The sequence below is a fragment of the Citrus sinensis genome, chromosome 9 (genome assembly GCF_022201045.2).
Source record: "Citrus sinensis cultivar Valencia sweet orange chromosome 9, DVS_A1.0, whole genome shotgun sequence".
Lineage (NCBI taxonomy): Eukaryota > Viridiplantae > Streptophyta > Magnoliopsida > Sapindales > Rutaceae > Citrus > Citrus sinensis.
Window position 1 is genome coordinate 7,473,604 of NC_068564.1, and position 18,978 is coordinate 7,492,581.

Here is an 18,978-nt window from a genome sequence, read left to right on the forward strand (position 1 = left end):
TCTTTAAGATTTTATCCAAGCTGTCAAAAAGAAAAACCTTGGACATATTGTTTACATTTTGCATATCATTTTTGAAACACGAATTAAAAATTTCATTTGATATTTTGGTTCTCTAACAAATTCCAACAAAAGAAAATATATAAAATTTATCTTTTCGGCTTTATGAAGTTATCTTAGACTTTTTATTCAAGAAGCATATCCAGAAAATACTTTTGTTGTGGAGAATCATTAACAAAAATACCATGATAAATCATATAATTCAGTTGTTTAGAAATTTTGAATATTATTCAAAATTAATAAAAGTTAAGATAAGTTTATTTAAAAAAAAAGAAGGAAATTCAGATTTTTTTTTTCAAACGAATTAAGAAGCTTTCAAGAAAAAAAATGGAAAAAGAATTAAAGAATTATGGTAACCAAAAAAAGAAAACATAAAAATATTCAAATTGGGATAATAGCATTTGGAGACCACATAAACTTTTACAATTTCCTAATCAGTGCATGATTTCCCACATTTGTAGTGGGAAATGAGTCCCAAGTTCTTTGAGAAATACTTTTTTTTTAAAATTATACTACAATCTATTGATATTTATAACTAAAAGTCAATTGAGACATCTTAAATCAACTATATGATAGCACAATCTGAATATTTATACTATTTATAAAAAAAAGTTAAAATTTTTATGAATATACACAACATGTGAAAAAATTAGGTCATTAAGTGATTTCTTTTCTAAAATTAATTAAAATGCCTTCTAATTTTAAGCTACTAGCATAGAGTCTCCTAAAATTCTTACCACTTTTTGCATGTTGCTTGCTCTCCAAGGGTTAAGATGAACATAATATTTATTGTTTTATTGGGGAATATAGATAATATAAGTCATCTCCTTATGGAGTCGGTGTATGTAATTTTTATGAGTTACTTTATATACTGCATGTTTTTCAAACATTTTCTTTTTTACTAAAAGTTGTGATCAATGAGAATTATTTAAATTGCCTCTCAAAAGGGTTGTCTTTTTTTTTTTTTGACTTCAGAGAAATTCTAATGCTATTTACTACCATTTATTTTCTAATAAGTTATTGTTTTGATATTCTATTGGGCATTCGAATATGATTATATTATAAAAAATTACTGGCAATATTCATTTTTATTTCTCTTATTCTATAGGAAATTTTTTTTTCTAATTTTTTTATGATTTAGTGAACTCTCCCTTCCTTAACTCTTTATCTCTGCTTGTAGTATAATGAACATGCCTTGTCTCCACATTAGATGGGAGAGATAAAAAACCTAAAGTCTCAATGTCATTAAAAAATGTGTCTCAGATAAAAGTTATCTCAATTATACTAAAAGAAAATTTGTGATGGTCAAAAAATAAAAATAACATTTATAGGGTGCTCATTTAAAATTTTAAATAGAAATAGGGACCTACTTGAAACAAACTGAAAAGTTAAGTATCCCATTGTTATTAACCTAAAATTGAAGAAAGCAAAGAAAGCAATAATCCATCGAAGCAAAAGAGAAAGCCAACATGGCCGGTGCCATCGTCCCCGGATCTTTTCCTTAAATAACGACCTGCTCTGCTGATGATAAGAAAATAACTCCACTCAATTTTTTATCTCTTTTTTACCCTCTCTTCGTCTTCATCGTCATCACAATTCATTTCATTTTTCTCTCTCTATCTCTTTCTGAATTACAATTTCTGAAAAGACCCCCAACGAATTAAAAAAAAAAAAAAGTTAGAGAGAGAGCCCAGAACCCACAGCACACACACAACACAACCTCCTCAATTATTCACTTTTCTTTCTCTTTTCCCCAGTATCTTTTATTTGCCAGCTTTTCCTTTTTTCGTAATCCATCATCACTCTTCACACACACACACATTGAGATCCCTCTCTCTGTGTCTTTAAGGTACCCTCTTCATCTCTTTGATTATCATTTCCATCTGATCAGGTCGAATTTTTGTTACGATTCATTGGATCTCCCACCACCCTTTTGTTGTTTGCTGATCTGGGTATTTTTTATATTGTCTTATTTTTAGTGGGTTGTTTTTGTTTTTGCTCTATGATGTTTTGATCTGCTGATCTGAAGTTTTATTTGTTTGTTTGTTTGTTTGTTTTTGTCTGTTGTCTTTTAGCTGCTCGGTGATTTTCATTCTTTGTTGGTTTGCTGCTGTTCATTAATAAAACTTTTTTATATCTTTGTTTTATATGTGTGTTCATTTTCATTGCCACTTGGATGATTCTATTCTGCAATAGCTGTGGAAATGATGTGATTTGTTACTTCAATGAGAGCTTAAGGATCTTAGCTTTGAGTTGAGTTTTGCAAGAAAATCAGTTGATTTTTTTTTTTTTTTGAGTGTATCAGAAGGGAGAACTATGAATGCTGATTGATGAGGCTAGTGCTTCAAAATGTATTGCTATTTTCAATTGTGAAAAGTTTTAGGACAAGAAGAATGCTTTGAATGCTCTTGAAGAGTTGGATTTGAGGATGCCCATGAATGAATGAAATATAGATTGCGGATTGTCATAAGAATTTGCATTGATTGCCATGGGACTTTGCAACTTTGGGAATCCTGCATGCCAAATTCTGTTTATACTTGGGAAATTAGGTGTCTTGGGGTTGTGGACTTGTAGCATAGGTCTTCCTAGTATGAACTGTATAGTTGTTTGAATAGTATATTCATGGAAAGTTCACAAGTCTGGGAATGTACATGTATATAAACAAAAAGGTGATCATTTTTTGTGCATGAGAATTGATGATCCTTTATTTATTTGTTATTTTTATTCACTTAATTGAAGCTTGGATAAAATGCCAGATTTCTGGTGGAAAGGGATAGGTTGTACTGGCTGAAAAGTTGGTATTTGCATGACTAATTAGAGCCTTCTGCTTCAGGCTACATTTTTGCAGAAATATGAAACTTCTTTGGAGGTCAACTCGCTGAAACTTCTAACCTAGGTGATTTGTTTGATTAAACCTGGATTAGTTAAGTGATGAATTTCTGGAATGATTATATGATCTCTGCATCTATACTACGAGGAATTCAATTTTTTTTAAGGATTTCTCAAACAAGTGATTCTATTTGGTGGAGGATTGGTAATGTAGCTACGGCTATGGAAGTTAAGAGCATCTTAGGACATTGTGATATTGTGATGATTTTATGGGATTTCCCTGAAATCATTCATGTACCAGAATATATGAAGGAAGAAATAAAGAAAAGGGAATGAATAATATTGTTTTTGTTATGGCGTCAAAGTTCTTATGTGCTTTAGGGTTCTTGTCCACATGATGAAAGTTCATCCTATTTGTTTTCTTTTTATGGTTATCAAAGACTTGATGCATTTTCCTAGCTTTTCAAAATTGTCCTTGTAACTTGACATGAATTGATGATGACATTTGATTATTTTATCATCTCAAGGATTGAGTAAGAAACTAGAATTCAGTTGGCTTAAACTTGAAGGGAGGGTCCTGTAGGTTAGGAGGGAGGATAGCAACGATGACCTTAAAATACATTGAAAGAGTATATAACACTTTATAAAGTCCTGCAAAAAATAATGGGATGGAAGCTTGGTTCATCTGTTCAAATGCTATCTGTTTGATGTAAAAATGAGATAAGATAAAATGAAGAGATGATGGATGTTGCAAAAATCAGCTTGACTCGCTATTAAAAGCGTGGCATGCTAAGAGTTTTGGTTGAATCTCAGATCTTTAGCTAATGACCCCATGAAAAGGAAGAGACCCAATCTTTTTGAGAAAATGAAGTGTGTTAAATGTTAATTAAGTAAACATTACTGTAGCTGGTGTGTCAAAGTGAAGTGCCTTGCTTTTCTTTTCTGTTACATTTATCATTCTGAGCCTTTAATAATGTTTTTTGATTGGATAGTTAGCCTTGAAATTAGATAAATTATGATCCTATCAAAAGTGAAATAAGAAAAAAAAAATTAGCTTAAGTCTGAAATTACAGTAAATCCATTACTCCTGTATTTGTCTTTAAGTGATGATTGCCGCAAAATAGGCAAGTTCATTTTGTGTATTTTCTGTTTGTAGCTTTTGCTTATCTATTATACAGGCAAGAAACATATATGGTCCACGAGTATGATTATTTTAATGTGGTAGGTTGTTCATTTAATCATAAAACATTACAGATTGTGCCATTTTCCATCTTGCAATTAAACGATGAACCTATGTTGTGATATTTAGTTATTTGCATATTCTTGATCCTCTTATAATCTTTTGTAGTTTATCTGTTGCAGTGAATATTACAGTTTCGAGGTAGCAAAATCATCGAGTCTTTATTCTGTTTGTGATTATAATAACAGTAATAAAGAAGGATTTTGAGGATGTCTACCTCTGCAAAATCTTTGGATCCTGCATTTCAAGGAGCGGGTCAGAGAGTGTATCCTTAATATGAATAACTTTTTTTTTTTTTAAATTAAGAACTTGTAGACACATCCATGCAAATGGAAGGAAGAGAGAGAATGAGTTAGAGATGTAAAATCTTCTTAGTATTCCCATACTTATTTGCCTACGAAGTGTAATGCAGCATGAAACTAACTTGAGTTGTGCTCATATGTGAATTTTCTTATTAATTTTGTTGAACGTTGGCATATATTGCTTTCGACTCTGAGGTTGTCAAACTTAACAACACATAGTGGTACTGAAATTTGGCGAATTGAGAATTTTCAACCGGTTCCATTGCCTAAGTCTGAACATGGAAAATTCTATATGGGGGATTGCTACATCGTCTTGCAGGTAAGATGAGTCTCGACTTCTCTCTCTTACATTTTTCTTTTCCTTTATATTATGTGTGTGCCTATGTTTGAATGCTGAAAACCAATCCAGATTTTCATTTTGGTTTCTTCTAACATTTCAACTTTGTATATACTTCTCATTAAATTCTATGAAAATTAAATAAATTTTAGAGAATAACTGGTGGGAAGCATAATATGAATGCAAATGTTTAAGAAAACAGTTCTTATTGTTTTCTGTCATGCATAATATGTGTTATTGATATTAAAATGTGATATTTGTGTGAGAGATAAATTATCTCAACATATTTTTATGCTTCAAAACAATATAGGATACGTAGGTAGCCAATAGTTTTATGAAAAAAATCTAAACTATTTGTTTTAACTTTTGAATAAGCTTTAGATAGTTGTATGTTAATCTAGGGAAAATAAAATATAATTTTCTAAGTCCATATTATGATTTAAAAAATTATTGCAATCAACTAAGTAAAATATTTCTAGGAATAAAGAATACATCAAAATGAAAATATATATGCATTAGATATTTTTATTTTTGTAAGATCACATTTTTATTTTTTAATTATTGATTTAAAATCTATTGATATTACAATCAATGGTCTATCAGGGGTCTAAATCCATAGAATGGTAGAATAGATAGGGTCTATTGAATGTAGCTAATCTATGCAATAGAGGCAAGATTGATTCCCAATTTATTGGTGGAGTAAATTGCCCCCATTTTCCACTTGTGGGTGATTGAACCTAAGTGGAGGAGCCCACTTGGAGCTGAGTTCATCATTTAGCTAACGATGACTTGATTGAACCAAAACTTTTTGTAAGGAAGATTTACATAATTCTTAAGAAAAATAAATTATAGTTGAAGTTTATTCATAATTTTTCTATTAAATTACTTGAAATTGTGAAACATGTTCGAAAACATAGGTAAAATGTCTTTGTTATCATTAAAGGTCTGGTAAATATCATACTTAGGGGTGCGCATGGTCTAACTCAGTTCCATTGTGGTTATTACCAACTAGATTGAAAGTAGAATGTTTCTGTTTAGAAATCAAATTATACCGAATGATAAAAATAAAATGACAAGGAAAAATTCATTAAGTTGAGATAGGCGACAATTGACGATGAAAGGAAGAAGAGGAGACAAGAAGGTGAGAACTTATGACAGTTATGGATTTATTGTCTTAGTGAGATTTGGATGATAAAATCAAATGAAAATCACAATAAGAAAATAAATCTTGTGATTGGCTTAACTTATCAATGACAATAGGTAATGACAAGGAATGTCATAATGGGTTGATAGGAGAGTTCATACAGAGAAAGGAATGCGAGGAGAGAGAGAAGTAGGAGATAAGAAAATAGGGTTAGGGCAGTGATGGTAATGTTTTATTGTCACAGTTCAAGTGTGCCATTCCTATGATAATAAAGATCCTGCACAATAAAAGCACACCAGCTGTCTAAACTGAACTAATATAATTTTTTCTATTTTCTTTTATAAGAATTCATTCCTAGAAACTCTTTCAAAACAGTTTTTTTGACGTTTTCGGGATTAAATTCACTAGAATGGAGAACATATTGAAACTGTCCATCCAAATGTGAAAGAATTGAAAGGTACTCTGAGAAAATAAAAAGTAATCTGGCTAGATTGAACTGGCCATTCCTATTGCAGTTCAATTTGATTCCAGGGAATTATGCCTTACCTTATCCTAAAGCATGTACCACAATTTTTGAAAATTTTCAAACTGAGAAATATATGCCATTTTATTACCTTCTAACGATCATGCACTATCCGTAAAACTTATATTAGAAAAAATGGAGGATATATTGTGATATTAATCAATTAATATTTTATCCAATGTGCTTATTGTTATTTCTTTCTCATGAAATTTTTTTAAGGTATAGGTTCCTTAGCTTTTCCTGGCTATCAATCTAATATTTTATTAATTGTTCTAAAAGTAAATTTTATAACTTAAATAAAAGAGGTCCAACATGTGAAGTCCTGCCATTATTGAGAACTTCCTGTTAGTATGGTCACCTGTTCATAATATTGGGCAAGTGTCTTTGAACTTTCTTTCTTATTTCTTCATTCACTTATCTGTGTGTATGCAAATGTCTGTAGACAACACCTGGCAAGGGAGGTGCTTATCTGTATGACATACATTTCTGGATTGGAAAAGATACAAGTCAGGTATGCTTTTTGTGACTTTTATCTATACATTTGTCTTTGCTTTCTATGCAGAACATGCCTGAAATTTACACTTCTTTGGAACAAAAACTTGATATGAAACTGCTGTAACTACTTGATACAGGATGAAGCTGGAACAGCAGCTATTAAAACTGTTGAACTTGATGCTGTTCTTGGAGGGCGTGCAGTTCAGCACCGGGAACTTCAAGGCCATGAATCTGACAAATTTTTGTCCTATTTTAAGCCTTGTATTATACCACTGGAGGGGGGTGTTGCATCTGGATTTAGAAAAACTGAGGAAGAAGAATTTGAAACACGGTTGTATGTATGCAAAGGAAAACGAGTTGTCAGAATGAAGCAGGTATTCCGTGCTCCTGAAATGCATCTGATAAATTTGCAAAAATTTCCCTTTTTGGATTTTAATATTCTGTAGGTCAAGAGATCATTTTCCACATTTTCTTTTGCAGGTTCCTTTTGCTAGGTCTTCACTAAATCATGATGATGTGTTTATTCTGGACACTAAGGATAAGATTTATCAGTTCAATGGTGCAAATTCCAATATCCAGGAAAGGGCTAAGGCCTTAGAAGTAATTCAGTTTTTGAAGGAAAAGTATCATGATGGGAATTGTAATGTTGCAATTGTTGGTATGGGAATATGTCACTATGATTTTTTAATGCTATTTTTTTTCCTCTTTTATTTGTTTTAGTGGGCCTTAATTATCATTCTTCCATCATTCATACTTTGCTTCATTATGGTTGATAAATCTTGAACTGTCACTTATTTGGGTGTAAATGAATATTTACCATGCCAGATGATGGGAAGTTAGATACAGAGTCAGATTCAGGTGAATTTTGGGTCCTCTTTGGTGGTTTTGCTCCAATTGGCAAGAAGGTTGCTACTGAAGATGATGTTATTGCGGAGACCACTCCTCCTAAACTTTATAGGTACTTTCTTTTGTGAAGATTCAGAACTTGATGTTTGGAGGGTTGCACTAGTACTATTGTCTGTTTTATTGAAAGTAACCATTGCCAAATAATTTAAATTAGTCATTTCTTTTTTCTTATTGATTTTTTGCTGGTTTAATTGGAGGTGTACTTCTTCTGAGCAATTGCATCCGTGGTAATGCATATATGCAAAAAAAGACACTAATTTGACTGAAATTTTATCATATTTCTGTTATAACTATATCTAGATTATTGGATAAGAATAGGAAAGGAATGTTGGCCCCTCGTGGGATACGGGAAAGGAGAAAATCTTTTATGTGGCTGAGCTTTTTCCACCTCCCCAGGACTGCTTCCTACTTTTTATCAGCCACCCGGGGTTGAATAATGATTTAGATAGGAATGCTGGTCTCCCCAACCCCTTGGAGGAGATAGAGAAGAGGGGAAGGTTGGAGGCCATGCCTCAGACCACTCCACAAGCTAGTGGGCTCAGCTGAAAATTGAATCTCCTGCTCCAGTTATTATTGCGGAAGTTTAGGATTTTCAACTTAGCAGGGATAGACAGAGGCATTGACATGTCAAAATTTCCATTTGAGCATATCAAATCTTATTACTTTTAACTCCTTCTTCATATCCTTGTTTCTATTTTATTTCCAACCAAGATGGAAATTCTTCTAGAGAAAGCGGCATGAGAAGTGGACTCTTTACAATTAAATTGCAACGAATTGAACTTAGTTACACCACAAGATGATTATGAAAAAGAGGGGACAACTGATTAAGTTTGATTTGAAATGTGGGGACACAAGAGTTTAATAAAACCAAAGAAGGAAGTAAATGATAATCTTTTTGTTAAAATGCTGCAAATGCTCTATAGTTCAGGAATTAGACACTTTGGAGTTTACGGTGTCTTCCATCTGTGCTCGTGGCTTTCTTTTATTTTTATTGATATTATTCCCTACTTTTGTTACTCTAATCGAAATAATAAATAAGAAAGTATCTCCTCTGGGTGTGTTTTCTGCAGAGACTTGCTTGTTTATTCACGGACAGATTAATAATGGTCCTTCACACTGCTTCCAAATCTTTTACCAGATCCAGCTTGATACTGAAATGCATACTTTTATGCACTTGTTGGTGTTTGAATCAATTTCAGTCCCTGTTATCTTCATCTATGATAAACTGTTATACCATATTGTTTACATCATATCTAGTTATGTTATCAACTATTTTCCTTTTTGGACATATTTTCCACAGCGGTATCTTCTCTCTCTTTTTCTTAATTAAGACAATTCTCTTAGTTTTATATTTTAAAGAAAAAAAAAATTCAAACAACATTAACTTAAAGAGGCAAGGTTGATTGTAAGACTCTTGATTGGAAATCAAGGGTCACACGTTCAAGTATTCATCTTATGGATGGCTAAAAGTTGTAGGGTTGAGTGGCGGTACTGGTTTCAAATCCACTGCACTTACAAGTGACCTTAGAGAAGGCTTCTAATTGATTATAAATCAATCTGCTGGCAGCTTTGAGAATGATTACACTTGAAGAAACATGAATAAAACAAGTTACCTTGATATTTTATGATGTTTATTTTTCATTCAGCAAATATAATGTAGATTCAATTTGTATCTTGTTTTACAGGATATATTTTCAATTGCTTTTATATGTAGATATTTCGTTTCTCTTCATGTAGGTTATAAACTGTATAATATAGACATTTATCAACATTTAATTGTTTTATGCTGCATGCATCTGTAAACATAAGGTGCTGATTTTAATTTTTGGTTTCCACAGCATTGAAGACAGTCAGGTGAAGATTGTAGAAGGTGAACTATCCAAATCCATGTTGGAAAACAACAAATGTTATTTACTGGATCGTGGGTCTGAGGTATTTGTTTGGGTTGGACGAGTAACACAGGTGGAGGAGAGAAAAGCTGCTAGTCAAGCTGCTGAGGTAAAGACACAACATTTCCTTACCATCTCTTGACAAAAAGATGGTTTTTAATTCTAAAATTTATCTCCAGGAATTTATTTCTAGCCAAAATAGGCCAAAATCAATAAGGATAACTAGGGTCATCCAAGGTTATGAGACATATGCATTTAAGTCCAACTTTGATTCTTGGCCATCTGGGTCAACAGCTCCTGGTGCCGAGGAGGGAAGAGGAAAAGTAGCAGGTAGGATTTGCTTTGTAGTTATGAGTGAAACTGGAGCATTTCACTGTTAGCGTAACTAAAAATATTATTTTTGTGCACTGCTAGCTTTGTTGAAGCAGCAAGGTGTTGGTATAAAGGGCATGGGGAAAAGCACTCCTACAAATGAGGAAGTCCCACCTCTGCTAGAAGGAGGTGGAAAGATGGAGGTTTAGTCAATTATTTGTTTCCGTTGCTACTTCTAATAATTTAATTTATAAGGTTGGTATGATTGGAATGATTTAGGATGTTATTATTGTTTAATTCCAGGTATGGCGCATTAACGGCAGTGCCAAGACTTCCTTACCTAAAGAGGACATTGGCAAATTTTATAGTGGAGACTGCTATATTGTGCTTTATACCTACCACTCAGGTGATAGGAAAGAAGATTACTTCTTGTGCTGCTGGTTTGGGAAGGACAGTATTGAGGTAATTTAGGAGTCTCCTCAATTGAGTTTGAACCATTTGACTATTATCTTTCCTTTTAATTACATAACACAGACATGGCTTTACTTCTTTTCTTAATTATCCACTATATTTTCGCTTTTCTGATTCCCTAAAACAAGTGCTATTCTTATCATTTATGAGACAAATGGTGTATGTTTGAATGGAAGTGAAATGATCTAAATTAGAATAACATCAAAAGTATGCTTTACCCTCACAAACAAGAAAAACTTTTGTTTTTTCGTTCTAGTTGTTTTTAGCCCTCATAATTGCGCCTGAAATGAAACGTGGAAGCATCCTTCTGTAATCTCAATTAAACCAATGTAATATTTTTGTTGTTGGCCACACTTTTTTGTTTAATTCTGGTCCATCTGTTGATTAATTCAATTTGCTTTGGTCTCTTCGTCATCTTAAATCCCTTTAACTTTGAACATGATACCACTGAATACGTGAATGATCTTTGTTTTGTTTTGCCAAAGGATCTTTAACTTCAACTCTGCTGTCCAGTTTCATGCATGGCTTGCTCTATTAAACATATCTATAGTATGCACTTATTTTGTTTAGCTTATAATTCAGTAATTTCCTTTTTTTCCTTTTGCTTCCCATATGTTTCTTAAATTTTATTGTACATCTTGGATCTTATTAGTCTACTTTGTCCTAGGAGTTGTGCCATATCTATGCTTCAAATTTGATTCATCATCATCGCATTTTGAGAATATTATCACTGTATAGTGTTTACTCTGACCTTGTAGGGATTAAGAAGATACTGATTCATGCTGCAATTGTGAATGCACCATTTTGCTTGCTCTCTGTGCTAAACTTAAAACTATTTATGCATTTCTTAAATTGTAAACTTCATATATTTTGTTTTTGTCTTCCTGCATAAAAACAATTTTTTTTCCATTTGGGAATTCTCATACTACTTGTTTCATTTTATCTACCTCTAACATTGTCCTGTTGATCAAGATAGAATTGCTTGTAGTTGAAATTAGTTAGCAATCAGTATACTTAAAGAAGGTAATAAGCAAAAAATGTAAATATACACTCTATTATAGCTAGTGTTATTTAAATGTGACTTTTATGAGTAATGCTTCATTATTTCATAATTATACATTTCAGGAAGACCAAAAGATGGCTACTCGGTTGGCTAATACAATGTGCAACTCACTGAAGGGAAGACCAGTTCAGGTATTGTGTTATCACTAGTATCACTAGTTAAGTTTATAATTTCAAAATTAAGACCTGCATATGATGAGTGCTTCTCGCAGGGCCGTATATTTCAAGGTAGAGAGCCACCACAATTCGTTGCACTTTTTCAGCCTATGGTGGTCGTTAAGGTATCTTGTTTAAAGCTTGTGTTACATTTCACTATCTCCTTTATGATTCAGTTGTGGTCACTGCAATTCCATACTTGGGTTATATTTAGGGGTTGTAATTTAATTTTTTAAAAATGGTTGAACTTCTTAGGGCGGTTTGTGCTCTGGTTACAAAAAATCACTAGCGGACAAAGGTTTGACAGATGAGACATACACAGCTGATTCTATTGCACTGATTCGAATATCTGGAACTTCCATTCACAACAATAAGACGGAGCAAGTTGATGCGGTATGTTGTGGTTGAGTTTCTTCTTTTGTTATGCTTTAAAGTATGTTTGGTCAAAAGTTAAAACTTTTATCTGTAAATAGTTTTCTCTTCAAATACATAGTTTTGGCATATGCAAATATTATGAGAATATATGCAGAGTTGTGAAGATTGGAGATGATAATATGCACTAGAGAATTTAGGTGAAATATTTTTGGACCTATAATTCTCGGACATTTTCTGTTGGCCATTGGCTCAATCTAGAGTCCGGGCTTTTTCAAGTTTTGTAGATTGGATGGTGCAACTGTGGGCCTTTTACCCATGTTGTGAGTTAACTTGACATGCTTCCTTCGAACATTTGCTTCCTTAACGTATTGGTTAGTCCTACGGGTATCTGTTCCGTGGAATGTTACTGTGTTTTTTGAGTATGGAAATTAGTTCTGCCATTATCTTTTTCATAGAATTTTATTGGGTTTATCCTGGGGTATGGAGAGCCAAACCAGATGTATCATTCTTGTAGGCATTATTCCGGTAAACAGAATAGATAACCTTTTAGAGTATAGGAAGAGCTTGGATTGATTTTAAAATTTGTCATTGTCTAGTACATGCATGGAGAGGTGGAGGACACAAAACTTGTTTCCACCTGCATGCAATAGTTGTACAAACAGTGACGGAATTAACCTAAAATATGTGTGATATTTCTATGGTGCTAAATGAATTCCCTTTTGACTTCGTTTATCTAGCAACATTATATATATTCACACATGATTCTTGTTTAGGTGGCAACATCACTGAACTCCTCTGAGTGTTTCCTTCTGCAATCTGGCTCAACAATGTTCACATGGCATGGAAATCAAAGTACCTTTGAGCAGCAGCAATTAGCCGCAAAAGTTGCCGAATTTTTGAAGGTAAGCTCCTTGACCGATGAATTATTTGGGTGATTTCACATACTGGGTCTCTTGATTCATATAAAAGTTAAGAGAGATTTAGATGCATGGTTCTAGAACTTCATGCACAAGCAAGTTGGGTCACGCTTTTGATAACGATCATGGTTACAGTTGATCTCTAATCCAGTTAACAAGTTGAACCAACAGATATTTTTGCTATTATTTTTTCTCTCCGGACTAAATTGCATGTGATGTCAAATACAACATTTCTGTAGTAAGCATAAATGCTCTTTATAAATGTTCATATTCATTCTATGCTCAAAGAGTTTAGTGATGTTATCAAATCCCAATCTTTTTAGCCTTTTTGTCTTTTAATTATCTCAGTTCTACAATTGTTGAGGCATGTGCAATTTCTTAATTAACTTCACAGGGTCTGAGGTCCAAGAAAAATGTGTACAAACTTAGTTGAAAATATATATAATATTTTCATTTCAGCGTGCACAGTGCCTTATGCTAAATGTAGTTTTCTTAGTAAACTTGAGCTGGAAATATGCAGTTCATAATTAAATGGTCTTACATTCCCGAAATAATATAAATATTATTTTCTTATTTCAGCCTGGAGTTGCAATAAAACATGCTAAAGAAGGGACTGAGAGCTCAGCCTTCTGGTTTCCACTTGGGGGAAAACAAAGTTACACCAGCAAAAAAGTTTCTCCAGAGATTGTCAGAGATCCTCACTTGTTCACATTTTCATTTAATAAAGGTGCATTTCAAGTTGATTAATGTAGTCTTAGCTAAAACATTTTCTTGGGAAATAGATATTTGGGTTTTATATTGAACAACTAAATATCCTTTCTAACTTTTATTTTCATGATGGTCATGTTTGGGTCTCCCAGGAAAATTTGAGGTGAGTCATAACTTATATCTGAAACTACCTTTTACAGATGTATCAGTGGCTTGTGTATCCATATTTATATTCTGCTGGGCAGGTTGAGGAAGTTTACAACTTTTCTCAAGATGATCTATTGACAGAGGATATATTGATACTCGACACGCATGCAGAAGTGTTTGTTTGGGTTGGTCAGTCCGTAGACTCCAAAGAAAAGCAAAGTGCTTTTGAATTTGGCCAGGTACTGGTTTGACAGATTATGGTGTTATCATATTCTAATTTTAGTACCATACATTTATTACACAAGTTCTTGCAGAACTACATAGACATGGCCACATCTCTGGAGGGTTTATCTCCAAAAGTTCCACTATACAAAGTCACCGAAGGAAATGAGCCATGTTTCTGCACAACATTCTTTTCATGGGATCCAACAAAAGCTACAGTATGTGCATTGATGTCAGGATTTCTTTTTTCTAATTGTCCTTTAAGTTTCTCTATTCGTTTTCCTTATTGATTTCAGTTTGATCATTGCTTGCCTTGTGCTTATTTCTGTAAATTTGAGAACTCAGCTTACATTGTATCAAAGGAATTTTTATTACAAGAAATAATTGCAAATAAACATAAAAATGAAAGTTGTGTAGCATTTCACTCACCTTTAGCCTACCTAATCAAGCTTCATATCTCCTTGATAAAGTTACTGAACAAATGTGAAGCATAAAGATGCTCTACGAATAGGATAGAGAGGCGTGTAGATACTAGGAAGCATTTATGTGAAGGACAAAGAGGCAACGAGTTTCGTACGCAGAAAATAGTAACTTCTAAGTTGAGAACAGTGTGGCAAAGGAAATTATGCATGCTAGAGACAGTGAATAATATTTTAAATAATTGCTTTTCCTTTTCCCGGATCACTAATGATTTCTCCGTTGGTTCCTGTAAAAAATAATGTGATTAATTATTATAATTAATCAAAGGAGGTAGTGTGCTTTGAATAAATTTTAAATATTCTTCGTAAAATTAGGAAGTAGAAACTAGAAAATCTAGGATGATTTGTAATTTGAAAAATTCACATAAGAAACTGTGATTGTGGCTGCATATATTTAGGACAAGTGTATTTGTTAAAAAAGTGAGCATAGTTTAATTCCTGCTTTAGTGGTAGCTCTATTTTATTGTATGTTCAACTTTTGTTCCATGTCCTTAGCAAATATCTCAATGTAATGCAGGTTCAGGGAAACTCATTCCAAAAGAAGGTGGCATTACTCTTTGGGGCAAGTCATGCTGCAGAGGTAATTGCTGCTTCAATTTAAATCAGAGACAAAATGCTGCATGATAACCTGCTCCAAAATGCATGTGATACTTTATCATTTTATCTGTGTATGTATATATCCTGCCCCTAAAATCTTCTAATGTTAAGCAAACAGAAGCATGACATTTAATTTCTATAAAATTGAATAAGGCTGCTTTTCTAATTACGGAAATTTGTTAGCTCTGGCTATAAAGTAGCTAAAAATAAAAAAGATTAAGCTGACAGAGGGGAAAAAAAAAAATATATATATATATATATATATATATATATAAAATTTTGTATATTACAACTGTTTTAAAGTTTAAAAATAATAGGCAGAAAGTGTGCTGTGGAATATATAGGTTCTTTTTAGGTTTCTTGTAGTGTCTTTTATTGAAGCTCTTTGTTACAATGGTGTAAACCATATAAGTATTCATATATTTGGCCTTTTTTAGTGACAGGCCTTATTTTGTTTTGACCCCGGTGTTTTATTTTTAATATTAATATAAGGGTGTTGGTTAGCTGTAACAATGTATTTCATTATTTTTGTAATGGTACTCTTAAGGCCAGTTACCTGCACTTTTTGGAGATATAATGCATGAACAGTGACTTGTGCAATTTGAATATTTCATATATGAGTTAATCAGAGTTTACTAATTTGCTGCATTACTGATTTGTCTTGTATGACACTTGAGGATTTTTTCCAAATGATTTTTCGAAGCTGTTTTTGTAATATTAGAATATAGGTGATGGTGGTTGTATGGGGTCATCTATCTGCTTCTGTTTATAATTATCTTATTAGGTCTTCGATTTGATTCTGTGTATAATTATCTTATTAGGTCTTCGATTTGATGGTAATTATCAGTGTTTGTAATGCTTTCCTTTGACTGAGTTATTCCTAGGCTACTTCGGTGGCTATCTGACATTCCTTGCTATTGCTATTCCAGGATAAGTCCCATGCAAATCAGGGAGGGCCAACTCAAAGGGCTTCAGCTTTAGCTGCCTTATCCTCTGCTTTTAATCCATCTTCTGAGAGATCAACCAGTCCGGTAAATAATTTGCCTTGGAGAAATATACTTGTAAATTCCTGTTCATTTTTATGTTTCACTGTCTACTCGCATTCAAAAATTGCTGGCATGATGATTGTGTGTCTATGTGCAAAACATTCATTAACTTCTCCAATTATTGACATGGTGATTGTATTCTTTGTCATTGCAGTCCCATGATAGGTCAAATGGTTCAAATCAAGGGGGGCCAACTCAAAGAGCTTCGGCTTTGGCTGCCTTATCCTCTGCATTTAAATCATCGCCAGGAACTAAAGCTTCCGCTCCAAAGACCTCTGGCTCAGGTCAAGGATCACAAAGAGCTGCGGCAGTAGCTGCTCTTTCACAAGTTCTTAGTGCTGAAAAGAAGAGATCACCTGATACCTCCCCCACCCGTACCAGTGGCAGTCCTACAGCAGAAACTAGTCTTTCTTGTAAGAAAGTCATTTAAAATTCTATTTATGTTTACAGGATTTGAGGCAACATACAGAGTCCTCCCCCCCCCCTCCCTTTTTTGTTGTTTCTGCTTTGACTTGTCTGCAGTAATTTCTGATTCCACTGTCACTTTAAGTTGCTAATTGTTGTTGCTTGACTTGATGTAAATATGTAAGTTCAAAACTGTTGAATATCTGACACATTTTAGTAATTGCAGCTGAACCAAAAGCTGAATATGCCCGCTCTGAATCAGAGGCTTCTGAACAAGTTGGTGATGTCAAAGAGACAGAAGAAGTTGTACCTGTATCAGAAAGCAACGGAGATGATTCAGAAACGAAGCAAGTGACAGAACAAGATGAGAATGGTAGCGAAACTAGTAGAAGCACATTCAGTTATGATCAACTGAAGGCCAGATCTGACAACCCAGTTACTGGAATTGATTTTAAACGAAGAGAGGTTTGCCTTGTCATGAATGTTATCATTCCTATTTCAAAATGGTTATATGGTTATCCAATGTACATCTCCATTTGTTTTCCCAGGCTTATCTGTCAGATGAGGAGTTCCAGACTGTATTTGGGATGATGAAAGAAGCATTTTATAAGTTACCGAAATGGAAGCAAGACATGCAGAAGAAAAAGTTTGATTTATTCTAAAGATCAAGCTTATTTAAGCGAGTGTTAATCTACCTCCTTGCATCATAACTATAAATTTCTTGTTCTGCTTTTGCGAATGGCTCTGTCCAAAGTTGCTTTATCATCCAGCATTTGTCTATTTGCCCTTTGGAAAAATGTAGTTGTGGGGTAGTATCTTTTATTGATTGTGAATTGTGATGGCGCCTGAAGAGTGATTTTTTTTTCTTTATCCTTTTCAAATGCTGCTGCCTTCTTGTATTATCATCACACCTTGTAGTTTTTAAAGACAGCTGGCGGGGTCAAATTCTTTTATTTCCTTGGTAATGTACCTTATTTCTGGTTATTTGACCTTTTATATATTTTCTATTTTATTTGTCTTGGGAAAAAGAAAAAAGAGGGTGGTGTATATGTAATGCATTTGTACTCCAAACTATAAGGAATGAAAATTTGTTGTCTATTATCATACTGCTCCCAGATTATGTGATTGCTGGAAAATGATCTGGCAGATGTATTTTGTGAACATTTTATTTTTCTTTAAAACTGTCTTAATTTATGACACCTATTAGGGAATGACGCGTATGTCACATTAGTCGAGATGTGAACTGTGTATACCACCGTTTATACTCATACAATTATATTATATGAGTTTGTACGAGTATACGATGAAGACTTCAATGGACTAAGGACTGGGCACAAGTTGAAGAAAACCACATGGAGCGGATTAGCTTATAATAACTGACGATGGAGTCTTTGCTTCTGGGACGTACATTTTAAAAATATTAAACTGAGGATGCTAGTTGGTTCAATTTATTAAAATTTAGGACGAGGTTTATATCTCACTTTTGCAAAGTTAATATGTGAATATTTCTTTTGAATTTTTATTTTTATTGCCAACACAAAACCTTTAACCTTTAAATAAAAGAAAAGAGATTACAGATAAGTTGTTGGTCATATTCTAACAATTTTTTTTTAAACAATATTCTAACAAATTAAAAATAACTAAAGATGGGAAATGAAATGGACGCCGACATGTTTTTTGAAATATGAGCTTTGTACTTTTGAGTAACAATTAAAAATATGAGCCTTGTGCTTTTGACTAAATGAACGGGAAAAGGAAGACTTACCAAATTAAGAAAAGTATAGACTATTGAAATATCGATCAACATTGATATTTGAATTATTGAAACTTTTATGATTCACGTTTGCTAATATTTCATGGCAATCCCTATCTTATATGCATATAAGATACATCATTCTCACATGAACAGTGCATGTGTGGGGTTCACACACTATTCACGTGAGAGAAATGTATCTTACATGCATGAAAGATAGATGATTCATATTTCATAACTTCCTTTTCCTTGAAAAGACAAAAAGAAATAAAGAAAGAAGTTCGAAGATTTGGATTGCAGTACTTTATGTCATGTCACAATGTGATTGATGGCCTAAGGCCGGCTTTAATGGTTTGGAGGTTTTGGGTAAATTTTGTTAGAGGTCTTTCTACATTAAATAACACTACTCTTTAACGAATATTAAATAACTGAAATTTTAACCATATTTAATAATATTTTGAATTTTATAAAAATTATCAACAAGAATACAAGTTCAAAGAAAAAATAATAAAAAATATTTATTTATTTTCAAAAAAACATTAACTAAGTTCACCATTTTTATTAATTCTAATTTAATTATCAGATTCATACTATTTAAATTACAAA

The 18,978-nt window shown here is 33.0% G+C and overlaps 1 protein-coding gene across 3 annotated transcripts; it reads left to right on the top strand.

Annotated features, from left to right (window-relative positions):
* Positions 1 to 1,504: 1,504 nt before the first annotated feature.
* Positions 1,505 to 17,723, top strand: LOC102611628 (villin-3-like). 3 transcript variants are annotated; one of them, XM_006489909.4, is made up of 24 exons: positions 1,505 to 2,009; positions 4,249 to 4,391; positions 4,648 to 4,747; positions 6,875 to 6,943; positions 7,065 to 7,301; positions 7,408 to 7,585; positions 7,753 to 7,885; positions 9,672 to 9,831; positions 9,902 to 10,052; positions 10,137 to 10,237; positions 10,338 to 10,496; positions 11,631 to 11,699; positions 11,780 to 11,848; positions 11,979 to 12,116; positions 12,872 to 13,000; positions 13,595 to 13,742; positions 13,876 to 13,886; positions 13,969 to 14,109; positions 14,185 to 14,310; positions 15,089 to 15,151; positions 16,098 to 16,199; positions 16,369 to 16,627; positions 16,846 to 17,084; positions 17,168 to 17,723. In XM_006489909.4, the coding sequence occupies exons 2-24, from the start codon at positions 4,336 to 4,338 to the stop codon at positions 17,279 to 17,281; spliced, it is 2,952 nt and encodes a 983-aa protein (XP_006489972.2). In that variant the 5' UTR covers positions 1,505 to 2,009; positions 4,249 to 4,335; the 3' UTR covers positions 17,282 to 17,723. The 3 variants fall into 3 exon arrangements, with proteins under 3 accessions (XP_006489972.2, XP_024958424.2, XP_006489971.2); XM_025102656.2 differs by having other exon boundaries at positions 1,505 to 1,906; positions 4,235 to 4,391; XM_006489908.4 differs by having other exon boundaries at positions 1,505 to 1,906.
* The last annotated feature ends 1,255 nt before the right edge of the window (positions 17,724 to 18,978 follow it).

Bases quoted from the DNA above. Each gene is read 5' to 3' on its own strand.
- LOC102611628 (XM_006489909.4), top strand. From the start codon at position 4,336: ATGTCTACCTCTGCAAAATCTTTGGATCCTGCATTTCAAGGAGCGGGT. The intron at 10,053-10,136 runs GTAGGATTTGCT...GTGCACTGCTAG, and splicing joins GGGAAGAGGAAAAGTAGCAG to CTTTGTTGAAGCAGCAAGGT. The intron at 14,311-15,088 runs GTATGTGCATTG...AATGTAATGCAG, and splicing joins GGGATCCAACAAAAGCTACA to GTTCAGGGAAACTCATTCCA.